Source organism: Aquarana catesbeiana, linkage group LG03, assembly GCF_042186555.1.
Source record: "Aquarana catesbeiana isolate 2022-GZ linkage group LG03, ASM4218655v1, whole genome shotgun sequence".
NCBI lineage: Eukaryota > Metazoa > Chordata > Amphibia > Anura > Ranidae > Aquarana > Aquarana catesbeiana.
This window is the reverse complement of record NC_133326.1, coordinates 110,972,670-110,995,065: the sequence shown is the minus strand read 5'-3', so window position 1 is coordinate 110,995,065 and position 22,396 is coordinate 110,972,670. Positions and strand designations below refer to the sequence as shown.

Here is a 22,396-nt window from a genome sequence, read left to right as displayed (position 1 = left end):
TTGGCCCATTCTTCCAGTGTCTTCAAATCTTGAAGGTTTTGTGAGCCTCTATTAACTCTGATCTTTAGTTCCTTCCATAGATTTTCTATTTGATTCAAGTCAGGTGATTGGCTGGGCCATTCTAGCAGCTTAATTTTCTTTGAAACCAACTGACAGTTTTCCTGGCTTTGTGTTTGGAATCATTATCTTGCTGAAATGTCGACCCTTGTTTTGAACATTCAGAAGTTCAGAAATCCTTCTGTAACCAATGCCATCAGTATGTTTTGCAACATTAAGGTTGCAAATGTCTTGCTTTTACCCATCAGGAGAGGTTTCTTGTGTGACACCTTGGAAAATGAGACCTTTTTTACATGCCATCAGACTGAACCAGCTGATATTAATTTGCACCGACAAGGGGCAGGATTGCTTTCTAATTACTAATAGATTTCAGCTGGTGTCTTGGCTTTCCATGCCTTTTTGCACCTCCCTTTCTTCATGTGAATTTCAAAACCAATTTTTGAAATGTGTAGAAAAAAACATTAATAAATATGTTCACACTGATAATGAATCTGTGCATAAAAAAAAAAAAAAAGAAAAAAAACATGGAGTTCTCAAATAGAGGGAACCCAATGGGAAATTTTGATTTGAGAACTCCATGTTTTTCTTGTTTTTTATGCACAGATTCATTATCAATGTGAATATATTTTTTAATGGTTTTTCTACTTATTTCAAAAATTGGTTTTGAAATTCACATGAACACTTATGGTCTCAGTTTATTCAGAGATGTGTTTTTAGAGCTGCACTTTTATTCACTTTACATTTTATTACACATAATTTCATTTCTGAACTTATTTGTTTTGGTTTCTTTGTATGTATGGATTGCATGAGTTGTTACCGACATGTGGTGAAAATTTTATGTCAATAGCACCTTTTAGAAATATATTTACCTAGAAAAATGGGGACGTGTTCAGTACTTATTTTGATCGATAGATAGGAGCAGGCAGAATCTTTATTGCCAAAGAGACAGTTGCCTTTTGGTGAATCAACTGCTGGCTGAAATTCAGCTGGTGGGGTCTCTAAGGAAGGGAGAGACTCAACATCTGGAGTTCTCTGGACAATCCTTAACAGGAATAGAAATGTTAGGGATCACTATGTCAGATTCCACTGAAGAAGGTGGTGGAGAGAATTTAAAGCCCTTGTGGTTAGAGGAAGCAACACATTGTACTGAGTCATAACAAAAGAAGATACTTCCACTGAGGCAGGAAGCAGAATAAGCATCAGGTGATGAAAGAGGAAACTTGAAAATGGTCACTGATGCAGGTAAATCCAGTTTGGTCTGTAGGAGGCACAGAAAACCAAAAACTTTTCCTGTACCCGAGTACAAATTAGGTCCTGTTAGGTAGATCACCAGCAGCTGCAGAGCAGCCATCCTTACCCCAAGTACAAGACATGCCAAAATAGAAGTAGCTGCAGTACCAGAAATAAAAAGATTCCAACTCCTCAAGCGTGTTCATGGACCAAACTGAGCGAGAGTCCGGAGAGGTACACAGATGAGTATGGCTTTTCAGTTTGCATTTCTTCCTCTATGAATGGATTTGGGGCCCCTCCTATACCGCAGTAGACTAGACAGAATAATCCTATTAAAATAATATTGCCCCATAAAGGCTTAGTACATCAATCACAGCAGATATCTGTTCTCAGGAGAGGGTACTTTTTCAGGTTCCCATGAGGCATCTGCATAGTCAGACCCTGGAGCTAAAGGTGGGGAATTTGGGAGATTATATATCTTACAGAAGTTAGGCTTTAATTTAGAAATGCTTCCACCGTACCACATTATAGCCTTAAAGTGGTATTAAACCCAAAAGCAAACATTTATTATGTTGCAGCATACCAATTCTTTCTTCTATTTCAACCTGGTGATCCAGCCAGTAAGTCCGTCGTTATTAAAAAGAAATTGCTCTCCAGCAGAATATATCAGTTACAGAGATGAGACAAACCATTTACCACTAACAGGAGTCCTTACAAAGATCTGCTTCTATTTATGTAAAACCTTTATCCCAAAAGGGAACAAAAACAGTTTGCGGTAACAGCTTATAGTGTGAGCTAGAGTCAGGGGCTGACAATGCTGCTTTCCAAAGGTGCTCTCTGTGCTCATTCATTCAGAACGGGGCACTGTAATACATGAGGTGTGTTACTAACCAGATCACCAGGTGAAAACAAGAGGGAAAAAGCCAAAGAGAAAAAAAAAAACTCACGCAGCCACCACATCTAATGACTGGTAAGCTGCAATATATTACATTTTTGGTTTTGGGTTTAAAACAGTTTCAACATCCCTATGTTCAGCTAATTTGAGCATCGTCAGGGTAGCAAAACTTTTCTGCTGTTTATCCCCAGAAAGTATTCAGTTTACCTTAAGTTGCTGTCATCTTGCTGCATGTTATACGGGTAAAGTCAGGTTGCCAATGATAGCCTACACACTTTAGGCACCTTTTGTCCTTCAGTTCATAGTCATTTTGCTGCTCTATTTACTGGATGTCAGCAGCCAGCGAAACGGCAATAAGGACTTAAGGAATAAGTAAGGATAAGGATTTGGGTTTGTATAGCTGTTACAAGGCTTTTCAGTCTGTTTGTGCAGCTTGATTGGCAAATAATGTTGTTATTTCAGGTGATGTCCAATTAAAGAAAGAATTTGAATGGTTAAAACTTAAGATAAATTGGTTATATTTTCATTTTCACAGTCTCCCCCCGGCCGACTCCCACTGTGTTTGGACACAGCGGGATTTTGTCAACAGGTTTCAGTTAATGATTCATGGCTGACACCTGTTGATTGACAAAAACACACAGGGCTCTGTACAGAGGAAACTATACGTTTGTTTCTTCTCCCTGCAAGGCAGAGAGAAGGAACAAACAGATATTTAGGAAAAAGCAGCACATAATACACACATTAACACTTGTTAGGCACAATACCTCCCCAGCCAGTGTCATTAGTACAGTGACAGTGTATGGTATTATCACTGATCACTGTATTAGTGTCACTGGTGATGTCAGTGTAAGTTAATCTGTCTCCCAGCCAGCGTCAGTTAGTGTTAAATTTTCCGCCGCACTATCACAGTCCCAATAAATAGCTAAATAAACAAACTAGCAAAAAATGCTCTGGTCATGAAAGAGGTAAAACCTTCTGGTGGTCAAGTGGTTAAAAATGTTCATGATGGCATTTTTTAGTAAACATATCAGCTAAAGAAATTATAATCCCTCTGTATAAACCACATATTAAGATTCTGGAGGACATGGTAAAATTTAAATTTCTGCCATCTTGTTAAACCTGGTGGCTTCAAAATGTCATAAGATTGAGAAATATAAAATCCTTTTTACTTTGGTCAGAACCCTGCTAGTGTGCTGCAGGAAAAAGTTCACATCCTATTTGTTCAAGCGGGAGTCCCGCGAAAATTTTTTTTTTTTAAAGTCAGCATCTGCAAATACTGCAGCTGCTGACTTTTAAATTAAGGACACTCACCTGTCCCAGGGTCCAGCGAGGTCGGCACCCGAGACCGAACCGTCCCTCGGGTGCTGCCGCTGCCATTCTCAGTGAGGGAATCAGGAAGTGAAGCGTTGCAGCTTCACTTCCCGGTTCCCTACTGTGCATGCACGAGTCGTGCTGCGCGTTAATGGTCCCCGCTATCTCCTGGGACCTGTGTGTTTTCCAGGAGACAGCTGTGGAGTGCGGGAGGGGCGTGACTCCCGTGGGAGCCTATTCCCGGAAGTGGGTGCAGATACCTGTATTATACAGGTATCTTCACCCCCCTCCCCCCTGAAAGGTGCCAACTGTGGCACCGGAAGGGGGGGGGGGGAATCCGATGAGCGGGTGGAACCCCGCTTTCAGTTTGAATTTCCTTAGAGATCAAAGACTTCAAAAACTCCTTTATAAATCAACAACATTCCCCTTTCTAATGCTTGTTTGTTGAATGTTCAATGGAAAACACTACTTTTAAATATAAAATTACCTTTTCTGTGATTTACCAGAGTCTCCACCACTGCATGTAGTTTCCGCAGATGCTGCTCCTCACATTCTACCTCTTGCAATTTGTCCTCAAACCACTAAAGAAAAAAACATTAATTTTTTAGTAAATGTTTTAAAGAATAGTCAGAAGTAAAAAAAACTCACTACTATGAACATATTATACAGCATCCTGGGTGTTACAAACCCGAGCCTCTACAAGATCTCCATGTTTAGCACCTGGGAAATGGAATAGGTACCGTAAATACACAAATTAGTATTTATATCCACAGTAAGTGCGTCACAGTGCCTTAACCACTTCAATACTGAGCACTTTCACCCCTTGCTGCGCTTTCAGCGCTGTCACACTTTGCCAATTGCGCGGTCATGCAACACTTTACCCAAATTAATTTTTTATAATTTTCTTCACACAAATAGAGCTTTCTTTTGGTGGTATTTATTCACTGCTGGTTTTTTTTTTTTTTTAAAAAAGACAAGATTCTGGGGAAAAAAAGAAAAGAAAAAAAAAGTTTTAGTTTCTGCGGGTAAATTTTGTAAATAAGTAATTTTTCTCCTTCATGGATGTGTGCTGATGAGGCTGCACTGACTGGTATCACTGGGGGGGCATTACTGTAATAAGGGCGCTGATGATCAGTGCCCTAATTACCTGTCCGGGTGTCCCCTGCGAGGAGATGCAGCTGATCGGCTTTCCTTGCCACACTCTGTCAGTGTGAGGCGATGAGAGACGATTACCTTCACTTCCGCATTTACATGTGACCAGCTGTGACTTGACACAGCCAAGCACCTATGGGTGTGCGCGAGAGCGGCCGTTCTGGGGTGACGTCATATGACAAGTGGTTAACGTATATGTAAAGGCAAAACTACTTTATTTTTATTAATTTTTTTAAGCCCTCAGATTATTTATAGATACATTTTGAAATTGATGGCAGCAACACACCTCAAAAAAGTTGGAGCAGGGTCATGTTTAGTATCCCCTCTTCTTTTAACACTATGTAAAGGTTTTTTTATCTTAATGCTATCTTTTCAGCACCCCCCAATATTTAACTGAGCACCATCTCTGTCCACGAGAGTCTCAGCCATCTGAGACTCTCTCCCCCGATTGGCTAAGACACAGAAGCGGCTCCCGCTGCTGTCAAAGTCAGTCAGCCAATAAGGAGAGGTGGCGGGGCCGGAGCTGTGTGTCTGAATGGACACAGGGAGCTGTGACTCGGTGCCCCAATAGCAAGCTGCTTGCTGTGGGGGCACTCGACAGGGAGGGGGGGCAAGGAGCACAGAAGAGGGACCTGAGAAGAGGAGGATCCGGGCTGCTCTGTGCAAATCCACTGCATAGAGGAGGTAAGTATAACGTTTTTTTTTTTCCAATAAAAGTAAACAACAAACACGAGACTTTACTGGATTCTATCCAGATGGCTTCTTTGCGCGATAGAGCTTTTTGGAAGTATTCCTGAGCCCATGCAGTGATGTCCATCACAAAATCATGCCCGTTTTTAATGCAGTGCTGTTTGAGGGCCTAAAAATCACAAGCATCTAATACTGTATTTCAACTTTATTACCTTGTGCGCAAATTTCTTCAGGTTCTCTGAATCTTTTGATATTATGTACTGTAGATGATGATATACTTACAGTCTTTGCAATCTTACATAGAGGAACATTATTCAGAACAATGTTCTTTCACCTCTTCCTTGTTAGTACCACTTACTTTGCCAGCTTTTTGTTCCCCATGTCCCAACTTGTTTGAGACGTATTGCTGCCATCAATTTCAAAATTACCCTCAGTTTATACATTTTTTATGTTTTCTATTTTCCATTGTGAATAAAATATGGGTTTAGGAGATTTACAAATCATAGTATTCTGTTTTTAATTAGATTTTACACACCATCCCAATTTTTTTGGAATTAGGGTTGTAGGTGAGGCGATAGAGAGCTGAAAGATTGAAAGGGGCATGTATTCCAAGATAGGTAGTGAAAACATTTTTAATCCTAAAAAAGGGGAATATATTCAAGATCTATAACTTGCAGGGATTAATCTTAAAGGGGTTGTAAAGGTTCACGTTTTTTTCCACCTTAATGCATCCTATGCATTAAGGTGAAAAAACATCCAACAATACCGCCCCCCCCCCCCCCGTTTTACTTACCTGAGCCCATTCACCTGCTGCACTCGCCCCCGATGTCCTCTTCGCCGCTCAGCCTGGCCGTTGATTGGCTAGAGTTGATGGATTGAAAGCAGTGCAGCCATTGGCTCGTGCTGCTGTCAATCACATCCAATGACAGTGCAGAAACAGGAGGAGGTTTTTTAGCAAAAAGAGCCAACTTATGGGGCTCTTCGCTGACCTGGATACCTTTAATGGGAGTTATTGCTCTAAGGGCTACTGCCAGGTGTTCCACGACATGAACATATAACAGAGGGGAAAGAGGGCAGCCCTGATGGGTTCCATTCTGAATATTTAGTGTGGGTTTCGATAAAACACAATTCAATTGAATTCCGGCTGACGGACTGTGATATTGGGCCATAATCCTCTGGACCCGAGTATTTCCCAAACTAATTTGACACAGGGATTCATCCCTTTGTTTGTCCTGGTGACAACTGTGACCAAGGCAGAAAGTGAAGTGAAGGCCAACAGCACAGTTTTTAAGTTCTCACCAGAGCAAGAAGGTTAAAGCTTCAAAATGATGAAAAAAATTCTGGTGACAACTGTCTAAGTTGGAACTCACTTAGGGAAAAATCTCCTAATTACCTGCTGTGCATCAAAAACAGGAAGAGTAGAAAAAAATGGCCTGAAAGGTTTTAACCCTTCCCCTTTCTATTCAAAATAATAAATAAAACACTTTTTGGCTACATCTTAATATATGCCTCAAAAACAAAACCATTCTCTACTAATCCACTCAGTGACTAAATATAAAACGTTCTATCAGTCACTGAGCATATATTCCCTCTGGCAGTTATCAATGTTTTTATGGCACACAACCATCAAAGGCAGCATGCCACTATGACCAAGTTACATTCACAGTAAACATTGTGCCAAGGACCCCTAATCATTTATATCTGCCCCCCAGGGTCTCCATGTTGCCACACTGCAAAAATCCACTCAATCGCAATAGAAACCTGTGTCCTCTACCTCTATCCTGCAAATGAAAAGTGCATTTTTACTTTTAAGGATATTCAGAAAATGTATTTTGTTTGATGTGACTGAACATATATGCAATTATATGCATCATTCATCGTATTAGTCAATGTTGCAAATATGGCATTCATTACTGCTGCAATATGCAGACCTCATTTAAAATGCTCATACTCTCCTTAACCAAACTAAGAGCCATAATGCCAAGGCATAATTTCCTACAATACCCTTTTAAAACAACACATGATGGAAAAAAATAAAATAAAAAGCAGCAGTAAAATGTTATAGAAAACCATATATCAAAATCATCAGTACATCCAGCGATATAGGAGATGGAATTTTATGCAAAGTCAAAATTGTCACCATCCCATGTCTTTTATAATTGCTCCTTAATATAACGAGTGGCCACCCTGGGTGGACAGCAAGAAGACCTAGGGCAAATGGCTAAGTTTTACATCCATGGGAGCCCCATGGGCACCGTCTCCTACGCATGCTTACATTTAGGCATGTGGGAGGAAACAGTTGCCTATAAAACTATCATCCTTTGCCAAGTCAGTTGCCTTCTGGGTACGTTATATTGATGACATTCTGGTGATCTGGAGGGGCCAGGAAGAGGAATTGCACAAATTTATGGAGGAATTGAATTTGAATGACCAAAATATTAGACTAACGTATAGTTTTGATCGAGTTGCAATTCCCTTCTTGGACCTCCAGATCACTAAAAAAAAAAACCAAAAAAAAAAACAGTGTAGTGACCTCAACGTACCGAAAGCCAACGACCGCAAACAAGTTATTGCGGGCAGACAGCTTCCACCCAATGGCCCTAATTGAGGGGATTCCAATGGGTCAATTTTTTCCGATTCAAAGAAATTGCACTAAACAAATGGATTTAAAAAAAAAAAAAAAAAAAAAAAAGGAGGCTGTGGAAATGTATGTTAGATTTAAGGAAAGAGGTTACCCCCACAAGATCTTAAAAAAGGGCAAAAGGAAAGCCTTAAGAAGAGACACAGTGTCCCTGCTGGGTGATGAGCCTTCATGTTCGACTACTCAGGATAAACATGAACCAATACGATTTATTACACAGTATGGTGCTCAATGGTGTAAATTAAGGGAGATCTTGAATCAACATTAGGGAGGTTTCCCTGTGGTTATTGTCAAATATGTACACGTCGAACTCACGGGGACGTTCACTAATGCAGATGGCTCAACTGTCTACTCCATCAAAAGTTTGATTAATTGTACCACTACACGTGTGATCTATAGCATAGAGTGCCCATGTGATAAAATTTACACAGGCAAGACGAAACCAACAGTTATGCATCCGCATTGGTGAACACCTCAGGGATATTAAGAAGGAACCAGAGAGCCCCCTGGCACAGCATTTTCTTCAATATCATCAAGTGCCAGGGGCCTTAAAGTGAAAGGCATCTATGCCCTCAAATTTAGCAATAGACGTGGGGACTTTGATTAGATCCTCCTTAAGGAGGAAAAGTTTTGGGTCTATAAATTAAATACTCTTGTGCCCTTGGGCTTAAATAAAGAGCTTAAAGTGGAACTTCGTTCATTTTTTCATCTTTACATCTATTAAATCCTCTACCCTTGTTGTTTTAACTTTGGATAGTAAAACATTTTTTTTCTGTCAGTAAATACCTTATACAGCCCACTTCCCGTTTCTTGTCTGGTAAAAAGCCTAGGCTTATGACATTATGCACAGCCCTCTCTCTCTCCTCTGAAAGTTTGCCAGGAAGGGAGGTGGAGGATGAGTCATAAGAGGGCTAATGAGAGCTGCAGAGCTGGAGGTGTGTGTTTGTGTAAATCCAGGAAGTGAACAGGCAGCAGCTTCAGCTGCCCACAGTTATAATAGATGCAGCCAGACACCGTGGAGGGATATATCTGCAGCATATTTGGCAAGTACAGAATCACAGTATATATAAAATAATATGCAAAGTGGTTGGAGGGAAGCTTCAGAATGGCAAAGATGTTTTTATTACAAATTATGTGAGTAGACTGCAGTTCCTCTTTATCTACAAGTCTTTCTTGAATAAATGATGCTTATGGGTCTAAGATGTTGATCTACTTGTAAGCCCACAATCTGCATTTTCTTCTTCTTTCTTTGTGTGCCCTTCTCTGTATTCGTTCTGTTTAGCTTTTATGTTATTTTGCAGTCATTACTCTAATTAGGTCAGGGTACGCGATTTTTCTTTATATTTAATCTCTATTTAATTAGTATGCGTTAATGGTGCTTATGTACTTTAAAAGAGTTAAGAGTTACCCCTTAAGTTTGTTTAGGGGCTGGGCTAGGTGTATTTTAGTACGTCCCAGATAAGGGGCGCTACGTCCTGAAGAAGCTGGGGTTTCCAGTGAAACGCGTTGAGGTCATGCAGATTACACTGTATGATGAACTTATCTGGCCATTGCACCTTGTATCTTGCAACATTGAGCGTAGAGGCGGGACTTAGTCCGTGCATGGACAGGCTGCCACGTGAGCCATTCACCCAGCTGATTTCCTCCGCTCTTAGTGCTACTGGTGCAGCTTGTGCTGCATTCTACACTGCATTTACTGCTCATCTTTTGCTGCTTTTGTCCTGCTTGTTATACAGCTCCATGTGCTCATCGCCCGATATTCATTTACTGACCTACGATCCCATTGTCATGTACAGTCCAGTCCATCACACTGGAGTTACTGCTCTGTTCCTTGGAGTTAAGCGCTGATATATTGGCTCATTGGACTATTATTTACCCAGCAGCACAGTTTGTTAACCTAGTTCTGTACAGTTAGGTGATTTTTCACCTCAGTGATTTAGGCAATCACCAGGCTTTTTTTCTGCACCCGGATACTCATGACATGGGCGTAGCGGTAGCCATAAATGATTTGTTGACCCTATAGTGACCTGTCATTGTGTCCTTGATTTTCTTATTTTCCATTTTGCTGCTCCATCATGTCACGGAGTAATTTTTCCAGGGGGCCCACTTATTACATAGTTCCCCCAAGTTCATTGCCATTTGTATAGCTCTATTGGGTATGAGCTGTGTATATGTGAATGTGGCGTCAGGCGCATCATTTTTGTTTATATTAGACAATGTTGTTTTTTTACTGGTGATGGTGGGTGGTTTCCATTTAATAATTTTTATTTTTTTTGTTATATATTGAAAATTGTATCAAATTTTATTGTATTTGTGGAATCTCTGACTGTGTAACCAGACTCCAGTGGCTCATAGTTATGGCCCTTAGGCAACTGTTTGCCTTTTCTTTATATGCAAATGGCTACGTTTTACGGTTACTGGAAAAGTCAACGTTTGCAAATAAATACATGAATCTATAACTAAACATTAATTTATTATCAGAGAAGGTAATTTCTGCATTTGCATTTCTTCAGCATATGCTCAGTTTGTGTAGGTTTGTGGTGGGTTAATATTAAGGCAAAACTTCCACCCAAAGCTATCACTTTTGAACATACATAAATAATTTCAACTACTTAGGAAAATTGTGCAGATCATTTTTTTGTTTGATTGGCGGAGGACGAGGCGATCATTGTGCTGGTTCCCAAGCCTAGCAAGGACCCTCAGGAGGGTGCCTCCTACAGGCCTATCTCAACCATAAAACATAGATGCAAAGGTTCTTGCTAAGATCCTGGTCAATCGTCTGTCCTCCATTATATCTGACCAAATTCAAGTAGATCAAACTGGTTTCATGCTGTGTGAGGGCACGGACATAAATAATAGATGCCTCCTTCTGAATCTTTCTCTAATGCATGACAATACTGGATCCTGTGTGATCGCTTCCCTAGATTCCGAGAAGGCTTTTGATTCTGTAGAATGGATTTATTAAAAGGGAGGTCTTGCATTTATTTGGCCTTCATTTCCTGCGTTGAATTCAGATGCTTTATCAAGTGCCTAGGACGAGGGTCTGCACAAATTACTGGATTTATGACCCTTTCTCACTATATAGAGGCACCTGTCAGGGTTGTCCCTCGTCTCCTGGTCTCTTTGCCCTGGCTCCCTTGGCAATTTTAGTCAGGGAATCTCCGCAGATCAGGGGGTTGCGAATTGGGAGGCTCGAAGAAAAATTGGCGCTATATGCCGACAATGCCCTGCAATATATCTGAACGATACGGGACCCTCGTTCCAGGCTGCCCTCAAATTATTTAAGACTTTTGGTGACTTCCCAGCAATTTGCATCAATTGGCTCTAAATCAGTTCTCTTCCCCTTAGATGATCAAGCACCTGCCTTTGCTAGTCCATCACCTTTGCGGTGGGTGACAGAGTTTTGCTATTTGGGGATACAGGTGACTAGGGATGTGTCCCAATATTACTCACATAATCACTTCCCCTGCTCTTCCTCCTTAAGGACAAGAGGGCAGCGTGGTCTAGACTCCCGTTAAATCTTTTAGGGCGTATAAAATGATGCTCCTACCCAAGTTCAATACCTCTTTCAAAATAGCCCGTTGTGGATTCCGATCGCTTTTTTCCCGTAATGTGGACCGTAGTTCTTGGGTTCTTTTATATGAAATGGTGCCCTTCCTCGACTAGTTTAATCAACATTGCACCTCCCTGTGCAACTCGGGGGGACTGGCCCTACCCAATTTCCAAGTGTACTACTGGGCTGCGGTGTACTGGTGGTTTGAGGGCTCGCACTCTAATGCTGTGGTTTTTGTTGAGGGTGCCTATATGGGCTCCTTATCAGACCTACAAAACCTAATATATAGAGAAGCAAGGGTATACAATAATGTGCCAGGCATGACTAGGACAACAATGCGAGGTTGGGAGGCTGCTCGGCATAGATTCCTGTGTGAGGAACGATGGTCACCTGTACAACCTCTATGAGGTAACCCTAGGCTAGAGCACTTCTGATCAGTTCCAGACCCTCAAGTCTGGGCAATATAAGAACACTACAGGACATTATGGCGAAGGACAAGCTACTGACTTATAGTAGGAGCTGCACAATTCTGGCCAAAATGAGAATCATGATTTTTTTGCTTAGAATAAAGATCATGATTCTCTCACGATTCTCGCGGTGTAACATCTTTCACATTTATACAAAAAAAAAAAAAATCAACTTTACTGTTTTTAGTTTTTTTTTTTTTTTTTAATTCATTAAAAAGTGTATTTTTTTCCAAAAAAATTGCATTTGAAAGACTGTTGCGCAAATACAGTGTGACATAAAATATTGCAACAACCGCCATCTTATTCTCTAGGGTCTCTGCTATAAAAAAAATATATATAATGTTTGGGGTTCTAAGTAATTTTTCAAATTTTTTGATCTAAAGGACAAAATCGTTACAATGTTTATACTTAGTTCCCAGGCTGAAGAATGTTGTGGTACTTGGCAGACTGCCCAGTTTCTATTTTTTTTATTTATTTTTTTGACGGCTGTCGGCTTCAGCAGAGCAGAGAACTCTCTGCATAGAAAGAAATCTGGAAAATACTTTGTCAAGATTGCAAGGGGGAAAAAAAAAAAAAGAAATCGCAATAACGCTTCTTAATGATTAATCATGCAGCTCTAACTTATACCCAGCTGGCTCGGGTATTCCCCCTTCCAGGTTGGATGTTTTTTCATTCTGCCCAGTTTAGACATGCTGCCAGGGCCCAATTGCCCGCTCAGTCTCTCCTACAGTTTGAATCGGTCGAAGAGCTCTTATTCCTGAGGGATTTAGAGAAGCCGCCCTCTGCATTATAGGGGACCTTACTTGTTACCAATTCTCATAAAATGGAGAGACTATGCGATAAAATGGAAACAGGATATCCCTAGCTTAGACAGGCAAGACTGGGATTGTCTTGAAAATGGTCCTAGGTTGGTGATATCCTCTAGAGATAAACTGATCCAAACAAAATTTGCACCTGTATATTTTACTCCAGTACGATTACAAAGGCTACACCAGGATAAGGACCCCCTCTGTCCCCGCTGTCGGACACAGCTGGGTACTTTCTTCCATATGTTCTGTGAGTGCCCTAAGATCACCATTATTATTATACAGGATTTATATAGCGCCAACAGTTTACGCAGCGCTTTAAAACATTAGGGAGGACAGTACAAGTACAATACAATTTAATACAGGAGGAATCGGAGGGCCCTGCTCGTTAGAGCTTACAATCTAGTTCTTTGGTCTGATATTTTTGAGCTTTTTAATAATCGACTCCAGGTAGAGATCCCTGTGTCCCCAGAACAGGCACTGCTGGGCATTACTGATGATACTCAAAGATCTCACCACAGCAAACTGTTGACCTCCTACTTATTTTTCTATGCCAAAAAACTGATCCTTTGTAACTGGACCACTCACACATTGTAGTCATGGGAAGCCATGATTGATGCTGCGCTCCCTTTTTACAAACTAACGTACATTAGTCGTGGCTGTCCTTGGAAGTATGACAAGATGTGGCTGCCATGGACCGCCAAATGAGTGCACCCTGACGGGTGGTTGGTTGTGTCCAACTGACTGTCTTTAGCTACCCCCTTTCCCTCCTGCCCTCCCCCCCATCCCTCTACAATGTCCTTCTTTCCCCCTCTAGAGTGTAGCGATATTACTTTACTCTGAGGGCACTGCGCAGTAGGATTTTCCTGTTTCTATGTTGTTTACACCTCTTTGGAATGCAACTAGATGTTGATGTTTTATGATATAGCTTAATGTATATATCTCCCTAATGCTAGGATACCATGTCACCTGGTTATTGTTTGTTCTGATCATTGTAATTGGTTTTCTTTTTGTATTTTGATACTCTGACTACAATAAAGCAATCCTGATTGTGAAAATAAATAAAGTACAGCCTAAGGCCCCTTTCACACGATCAATTGGATCCGAGTGGGCCACCCATCGACTCCTATGGGCAGACGGATGTCAGCTGAGAAGTGTACGCTGACACCTGTCTGCCATCCGATAAAAACACACTTATGGCGATACGTTCAGCCATCCGTCTGGCGGATCGGATGAAAAACAGGCATGCTGTCCATTTTCATCCGATCTCCCCATACAAAATCAGCTGGGCTCCAACAGGTCCCGCCCTGCTCAGTGAGCAGAGACGGACCTGTCATCCGCCTGCTCAGCAAAGATCAACAAAGCGATCTCCTGCTGATCTGGCGGACTCAGCTGAGCGGATCTGCCACCTGTGAAAGGGGCCTTATAGCAAGAGTGAAGGTAAGACATGGTAGGGAGAACTGTGCTTAGCTTTTGTTTCAACTTCCACAAAGGATAAACCTCTTTTAGACTTTACTGCTAAGCGGTCAGGAAAAATGTCTAAAGGGACCAATTTGGTACTTACAATGTCAGATTCATTCATCTTGATGGTCATTTTGTTGACAGCATCAGTAGCTCTATTGAACATCTTGAGGAGTCCAGCTCCACTCAGAGCCTGAGTGCTGACAGCACGAGGAAGCTAAAAAGAAAGAGAAAACCGGCACTTGTTTTTACCTCTTGCAAAATATTCTTCACTCTAAGAACTCCTAACCTAATAAAAACAAAAAAACAAAAAAAAATTACCTCATCCTTTTCTAAAAATTCACGAACATCCGGGTCTTGTAATAGTGTTGGGTGGCTGACAATCCTCTGCAGGTACCTGTGGGAGAACATGTGAGGGTTTATATATAATCCATCAATGTGACAACCTCGAATATAAAGTTGTCTTCTTCAGTGACAAAGAAATAGATGTCACTATACTATTATTATTATTAGGTTCCTTACCTCTCCAGAGCAGCTCGTCTTCGCTCCAAAAAATCAATAGAAGAGGAATCCTCTTTCCCAACTTTCACTTTAGTCATACCTGAATAAAGCATAATACACTATAATGGAGGAGGTTCAGGTATGTGAATCAGACAAATTGATAAATCTCTGTATACCGTGTATAGCACATGTCAAACACAATGCCGTGGGCCAAATCCAGCTTGCCAGGCCATTTCATGTGGCCAGGATAAATAGATAGATGGAGCCGGCAACACTAATCCGTGTAGCATGTTTATTGAATACATAAAAGTGACAATTAAACAAAAAACTGATGCGTTTCGGCGCTAGCCTTAGTAGATTTAAAACTGTAAAAGGTAAAAAAAAAAACACTTATATCCGTACAAACTCCACCCAAGAACAAATTAGCACAATAAATTGGTACATTTATCTAATAAGGTGGTTAGTACAATGATACCAAAAGCAGGCACTTGAGTGTATTCTACATATACTCTAGTTCAGTTGTTCTTACCCAGTGGGCCATGGATTCAACAAACAACTCCCTACAACACAGCACTGCTTCCCTGCACATAAGAGTGCCTGACCAACTGTGAGTGACTTAGATAGATGTCTTGCGAGCTACCAGAGTGTCCAAAGAATGTTTTAAAGTAAATGTAAGAGAACCAATCCACAGCCGCTAAGCATATTCATACTCCCATAATCTGTGTATAAAATATTAAAAATACTTCCCCCTGAGAAAGACACTAGATCGTCCTGTGTCGTCACGTCAGGCGAGGGGTCAGGAAGGTGGAGGAGAGTTACTTGTTCTCTGAGCTAGCTGCCGATTCACACAAGCCTGCAAACCATTTGGGGAGGATTTTAACATTGTATGTCTTCTATAGCCTGGTGCGCTGCAAGCACACAAAGTGTGAGTACCCTGATGGTACTCAAAAAGGCAACAGCCCTGTGTGCGCAGCGCTAGTGTGAGATACATGACAGGTCAGAGCAGAGAGGGCTGCCTGTCAGAGGTGCCAGAACTGCGTTCCGCCAAGTTGCAGCAGAAAAAAAGCCCTGCATATTTCATATTACACTATGGGCAACATTCTTTTTTATATCTTTGAGTGATAAAGATCCAGCTGATTAGGATATCCGTTCAGGTTTCTGGGAGACCCAATTCCCTGGGCTTGGTGAGACCGCCATTGCGGTCATCCCTGTGGGTAAGGAGACTACATGCTCACTTTGGGTGGACAACCTATTTGGATGAAGGCTCTCCACTATCCTTTTCACGATGATCAGCTGTTTTCACTTTCATGAACATTCTTCAACATTTTCTGTTTTCTCTTTGGGACTTTATTTATTGTAACTTTTGTTTATTATTACTCTTGGAGGTTTTTTTTTGCATATTTTATGATTACTCTTCTTCTTTTGGAATTCCTTTTGATGTTTTGTCATTTTACAATCTGCATCAATGTGCCTTTAAAGTTGCGACTCACATCATTGTCATTTACAGGATTTTTAATTCCTATATTTTTTATTTTTTTGTCTATTACTTTTTATCACCACTGCATGATCATTCAATTGATTGCTTGTGTTAATGTTTCTCAATCTTTTTTCTATTTTGATTTATAGGGACACTGCTTTAGTTTTCCACTTTTCACTCTTCACCACTACTGAATGTTAATTCATTTAGTTCTTATAACTAAATTTTTTGATCTATACTTTTGATGTGTAGGGACATTTTTTAGTTTTCCACTTACACTTTTCACCACTACTGAATGTTAATTTGGTTTTTATATAAATTTTTTCTGATCAACATTTTTAGCGCTGCACCCACCCCACATTTTACACTGAGTTTAGTTTTTGTATTGAAGACTTTTTGGTGCTGGCAGCTTTATTTATAATCTAAATTGTTTCATACAATTTTTTATATAATTTTTTATATAATTTTTTTACTTTCAAGGGCAGCGTTAACCTTCTGTTTTTTTTACCCTGATGTTTACCTACAATAAATTTCAAAATTTAAACGATAATGCACTCTGCATCTGGCCTCTTTTGTATTTTAAATTGAGAGTACCATCTTTGGATTATACCTGGGGGAGCCTGTAAATCCTGATATTTCTTTCACTGTTCACTTGCTTGACAACAAGTATTTCATTTATATATTTTTTTACCATTTATAGTCTTTGCTTGGGAATTCAAGTTGTTCCAACATTCACTCGCACATTGCCCACAACAATTATATTATAATATATATATATTTTTTTCCAACTGTGACTACTTCATACAGCACACATCCTACCCATCTCATTCACTCACCTTCCAACCAATAGCATTCAGCCATGAAACCTCTCCAGGGGTAGTGTGTGAAGACGGTAATCATGTCTAGAAGGCAGAGAGTGAGCTGTGTAGGTAAGCACAAGTGCAACTAGAAGTGGGACTGGTTTTCTGCTCCTTTTAGTCCCATCATATACTATGCAATACCAGCTTCTTAGAAAAAGAATACTGTAAAACATAAAATACATTATGTGAACTGTGTCAGAGCACCCTTTAAAGCCTAGGTTTAGGAAGGAAAGCAGGAAGGAAAGAAGGAAAGAAAGAAAGAAAGCACAAGAGACAGTACTTGCCCAGGCCAGGGGGGTCTGGGACACAAAAAAAAAAAAAAAAAAAAAAAAAACAAAAAAAAAAGGAGGGCATATGATGAAGAGCAGAGGGCAGCCAGTGCATCAGTGGGAGGAAGCTGGGCCTTTACGACTGGACAAGAAGAGAAGAGACCCAGAGTGAGACAGGAGGAAGAGCGTGCGTTGTGTGTGTGGTCCGTATGATCACATGACTCTAAATGCACCACCACTCACACTGCTGTTTACTGCACTCACTGCTCACTCAGTACATGTTAAACATTTTACTTCCACAATGCTTAAAGGATAAGTTCACCTTTTGTAACATGTTACATCCATATTCAGGGTGCAACATGTATCAATCCACCAGCACCCACACCTTCCTGATGTCACAGGTTGTGGGGGATTTTCTCCGCCCACCCACCAGCGTCACTCATTCACAGAGTTCTGTGAATTGAAAACTACAAGATCCAGCAGCCTTTGCGGCTGTCGGCTTGTAGTTCTCAATGAATTACCTTGGTGCTGTTGAGTGCTGTGGTAGTTCATTGATGCTTCCTGTAAGAGCCCTGCATAGCACCCACGATCTGCTGATCATGGGTGCAATGCTTTCCAGGCTCCCAATAAAACATAAATAATAAATGCAAATTTTTTTTTTTCTGTAAAAAGCTGAGCATTTATTTTTTTTTTTTGAAAAGGTAAACTTATCCTTCAAAAAAAGGGTAGACTATATTGTTCACATAGTAATTGTGTCATTTCTAAACCTTTGATAACCTCCATTTTACATATAAATAATCATTTACATTAACTAGTACCGGACCGCCCATGTACTGCGGCAGGGCAGCATGGCTGCGCGAACCAACGTACCTGTAAGTCGCCCACGGGTAGGGGGCGCACGCCCTCGCGGCAATCAGATTCGCTACAGAATGGATCTATCAACAGGTCCAGGCCAAGGATTTCTGGCCTGGACCTGCTGATCGGTTCTGCGGAATGAAAAGCCTCCTCTACCAGTGTTTGCATTACAGTGATGTCATCTCCCCTTGTGGAGCCCTTTTCGGTTCCACCGAGAGAGGAGAAGACATCCACAGCGGAGTATACCAAGCACTACACTGACACCAGGACACACAAGCACACTTTTAACCCCCCGATCACCCCCCCAGTTAACCTTTTCACTGTCAGTGTCAGAAAGTGCAGTTTTCAGATTTTTCACTGATCACTGCATTGGTGTCACACACTAAACAGCGTAAGGGTAGTTACTGACAGTTAGTGGTATGCCCAGGTAGGTTTAGGGTACCTCCCATATATTTCCCAATAAAGGCTTAACCCCCTGATCACCCCCCAGTTAACCCTTTCAACCCATCACAGGGTCTAGTATAGTGTACAGATCTCTTTTCTGATCACTGTATTAGTGTCACGGGTGACGCTAGTTAGCCTTGTATAGTGTTAAGGTAAGGGAATTCCACATCCTTGCCGCTCTTACAGTAAAGAACCCTCTACGTAGTTTAAGGTTAAACCTCTTCTTTTCTTCTAATTTTATTGAGCGGCCACATGTCTTGTTAAACTCCCTTGCGCGAAAAAGTTTTATCCCTATTGTGGGGTCAGCAGTACGGTATTTGTAAATTTAAATCATATCCCCTCTCAAGCGTCTCTTCTCCAGAGAGAATAAGTTCAGTGCTTGCAACCTTTCCTCATAACCAACATCCTCCAGACCCTTTATTAGCTTTGTGTACAGATCTCTTTTCTGATCACTGTATTAGTGTCACGGGTGACATCAGTTGGGTGTTAGTGTCAGTTAGTGGTAGCATCAATCCCAGAAAGCGCCAGATTTTAACCCTTTAATTGCCAGTAGCACTAACACACAAGCACACACCTCCATTACTAGTATAGTGTCTGAAGGGATCAATAGCTTTGATCTGATCAGATCTATACTAGCGTACCCAGTAGTATAGAGTTCCCTAAAATGCAGCGTTAGCAGGATCAGCCCAGACACCTGCAAGCACCTGCGTTTAGCCGCCCAGCCCTGTCCACCCAAAGTGCAGGATCAATAGATCACGGTCACTCACACCACACAAAACTGCAGTGTTAGAATAACGCCTGATCCCTGCTAGCACCAACGGTTAATTTTTTTTGTAGCGATTCAAGCAATCCGACAACCAGGTGCTTTTTTACCTGCGAGTCACACTAGCTGTACCTGTAAATTTAGTGGCCAAAATGTCAAACGAAAGGTACACTAGTGAAGAGGCCTACAGGATACGGAGCAAGACAGATGAGCGTGCAGGGGAAGCCTCACTGTCAGAATCACAATCGGATTCAGGCTCACTATACGATATGTATATATATATATCTGTAGAGAGTAGCGGCACCCTGACAGATAGCACTGATGACGGAGTAGAGGTCACTGCTAAGGTCAGGCGTACCCGACCCCGTTCTTCTGTTGCTGTGGTGCAACGTATGCAGCAGAGAGCAAGTACTAGTGCCGCTCAACCCTCTGGTGAACTGGCAAGCATCAGTGACCTAGTACATCCTGGTCATAGACAAACCAGCTCTGCAGTAACACTTGGTGACATGGAGAGTCCCATAAGTGCAGTTCAAGCTGGAGCAGTGGCTAGCACAAGTAGTGTCCTGCAGCCACCAAGAATTCAAAAGACAGGCCAGTAGAGCCCATAGTGCCCTTTTCTGGCAGCCCACCACTTCTGCAGCGCCGTACTTCCCCCCATTCACTGGCCAACCCAATTCAGGTGGACACAACCGATTTACTTCCCTTGAATTTTATTCGCTGTTTTTCACAGAAGATCTGTACAGATCTATTGTGGACAAAAGCAATTTATACACTAGTCAATTTCTCACCGCAAATCCAAATTTGATCCTTGCCAGAGAATTTGGCTGGAAACCTATAACGGTTCCAGAATTTAAGCCCTTTCTGGCCTATCCCGCCTCATGGGCATTACTAAAAAGGAGTAAGTTACGGTCATATTAGTCCACTGACCCAATTCACCATATGCCCGTGTTCTCTGCTGCCATGGCCAGGACTGGATGCGAGCAAATCTTGTGGTTCATGCATTTCAAATGATAATGAACTCTGTTGTCCTCGGGGTGACTCTGAATATAATAGGCCCACCAAAATTCGGCCTCTCATAAACCACTTCAACCAACAATTTGCAACCTTGTTTATTCCTGATCAAGATGTCTGCATTGACAAGTCCTCGATTAAATATTCTGGCCGCCTTGTGTTCAAACAGTTTCTCCCAGCAAGCGTGCCAGATATGGGGTCAAGATGTATAAGCTCTGTGACAGGGCAACAGGCTATATAGTTTTCTGGTTTATGAGAGAAAAGATAGGAGCGTGGAGCACCCCAACTGCCCAAAAAAGGGCTGTAAGGCCAGACGCGAGTATAAAAAAGCGTCTGTATACTTATTCCAATTGGCTCTGTTATGTACTATACAAAGCGTCTGGACCCTTTCTAAAATTCCTGGAAGAGATGACAGTCCTTCTGTGGCCCAAATTCCCAATCCAAATGCAGTGAGCCAGCTGCACGAGAGGCATTTTAAGGATGTCCTCCCTGGTACCCCTACCAAAAGAGCACCCCAAAGAAGATGTCGTGTCTGTAGAAAACACGAACATAGGCATGACACCCGCTATTATTGTCCCCTCCTGTCCTGACCAACCGGGTCTTTGCATCGGGGACGCTTTTCGTCGCTACCATACACTAGTGGGGTATTAGCATAGGGTACAGCAAGGCACAGTCCTAGGGCACACTGTCACACAGGGTCTCGAAAGATGAGATGGCCATCACATTTTGAGAGACCCTAAGCAAGAACATTCAAAGTTATAATAAAAGTGAAAAAATAAATAAATAAAAAGCCAAAAATAGTGGTGTTATTATTGCGCTCTTTTGTTCTGCTCCGTGTTACTGTATTTTTTGCTCTACTATAAAGTTTGTTACCGTCTTTTATCGGGTTTGCTTTGCAGGCATGTCATTCTACTGTTTTACTGTACTGTTAACCATTGTTTGCTTTGCAGGTACGCCATTCAGCTGCAGCAGGGATTTATTTATTTTGACAGCAACAGGGTTTGCTCTCACGATACATAAATCCGTGACTCCAGTGCTGGAGGAGGCGATTTCCCCACCACAGATAAAAAAAAAAAAAAAAGAGCATATATGCCGAAGCAGAAGGGTAGGGGTGGACATAGGGGCGGATCGCCCCTATGCTTCGGCATAAATTTTTATATTTATTGCATGCCCATCATTAGAAGTGGGTGGATGTAGGGCGATATTTTAATAGTGGGCATACCACCGATCTATATCAATTGATAAATATATAGATTTGTCATTTTCCCAAAACTTGTGGCAAAATATATAATATTGCATGGACTCAACATGCCTCTCAGCAAATAGCTTGGGGTGTCTACTTTCCAAAATGGGGTCATTTGGGGGGGGTGCTATCTTGGCATTTCATGGCCTCTGAAACTGAGATAGGTAGTGAGGCATGAAATCAAAAATTTACGCCCTTAGAAATCCTGAAGGTGGTGATTGGTTTTCGGTGTCCTGTAGGCGGCTAGGTTCCCAAAGTCTCACACATGTGGTATCCTCGTTTTTTATTTTTTTTGTCAATTTTCAATCACTTGTGACAAAAAAAATAAAATATTCAATGGGCTCAACATGCCTCTAAGCAAATTCCTTGGGGTGTCTACTTTTCAAAAAGGGGTAATTTGGGGGTGTTTTTTACTGCCCTGCCATTTTAGCACCTCAAGAAATGAGATGGACAGTCAAACTAAAAGCTGCGTAAATTCCAGAAAATTTACCATAGTTTGTAGGCACTAACTTTTGCACAAACCAATAAATATACACTTGACATTTTTTTAGCCAAGACATGTGGCTGAATACATTTTGACATGTAAATAAAGTCCAAGTAAATGTGCTGAATGTTCTGATCCACAATGGGAAAAAACTTTTGAAGTACAATGGACCACAGACGCTCCAGGACTTTTCAGGTGCAGAAACGCCACCCCCACATGTGTCCCC

At 41.4% G+C, this 22,396-nt stretch overlaps 1 protein-coding gene across 1 annotated transcript in view; it reads right to left on the bottom strand.

Annotated features, from left to right (window-relative positions):
* SNX1 (sorting nexin 1) overlaps positions 1-22,396 on the bottom strand; it is a 111,580-nt gene that overhangs the window by 41,523 nt on the left and 47,661 nt on the right. Inside the window, exons 7-10 of the mRNA XM_073618966.1 lie at positions 14,786-14,864; positions 14,585-14,660; positions 14,367-14,480; positions 3,981-4,074 (exon numbers count right to left, since the gene is read on the bottom strand). Of these exons, the coding sequence (XP_073475067.1) occupies positions 3,981-4,074; positions 14,367-14,480; positions 14,585-14,660; positions 14,786-14,864 (363 nt within the window). The remainder of the gene's footprint in view (positions 1-3,980; positions 4,075-14,366; positions 14,481-14,584; positions 14,661-14,785; positions 14,865-22,396) is intronic.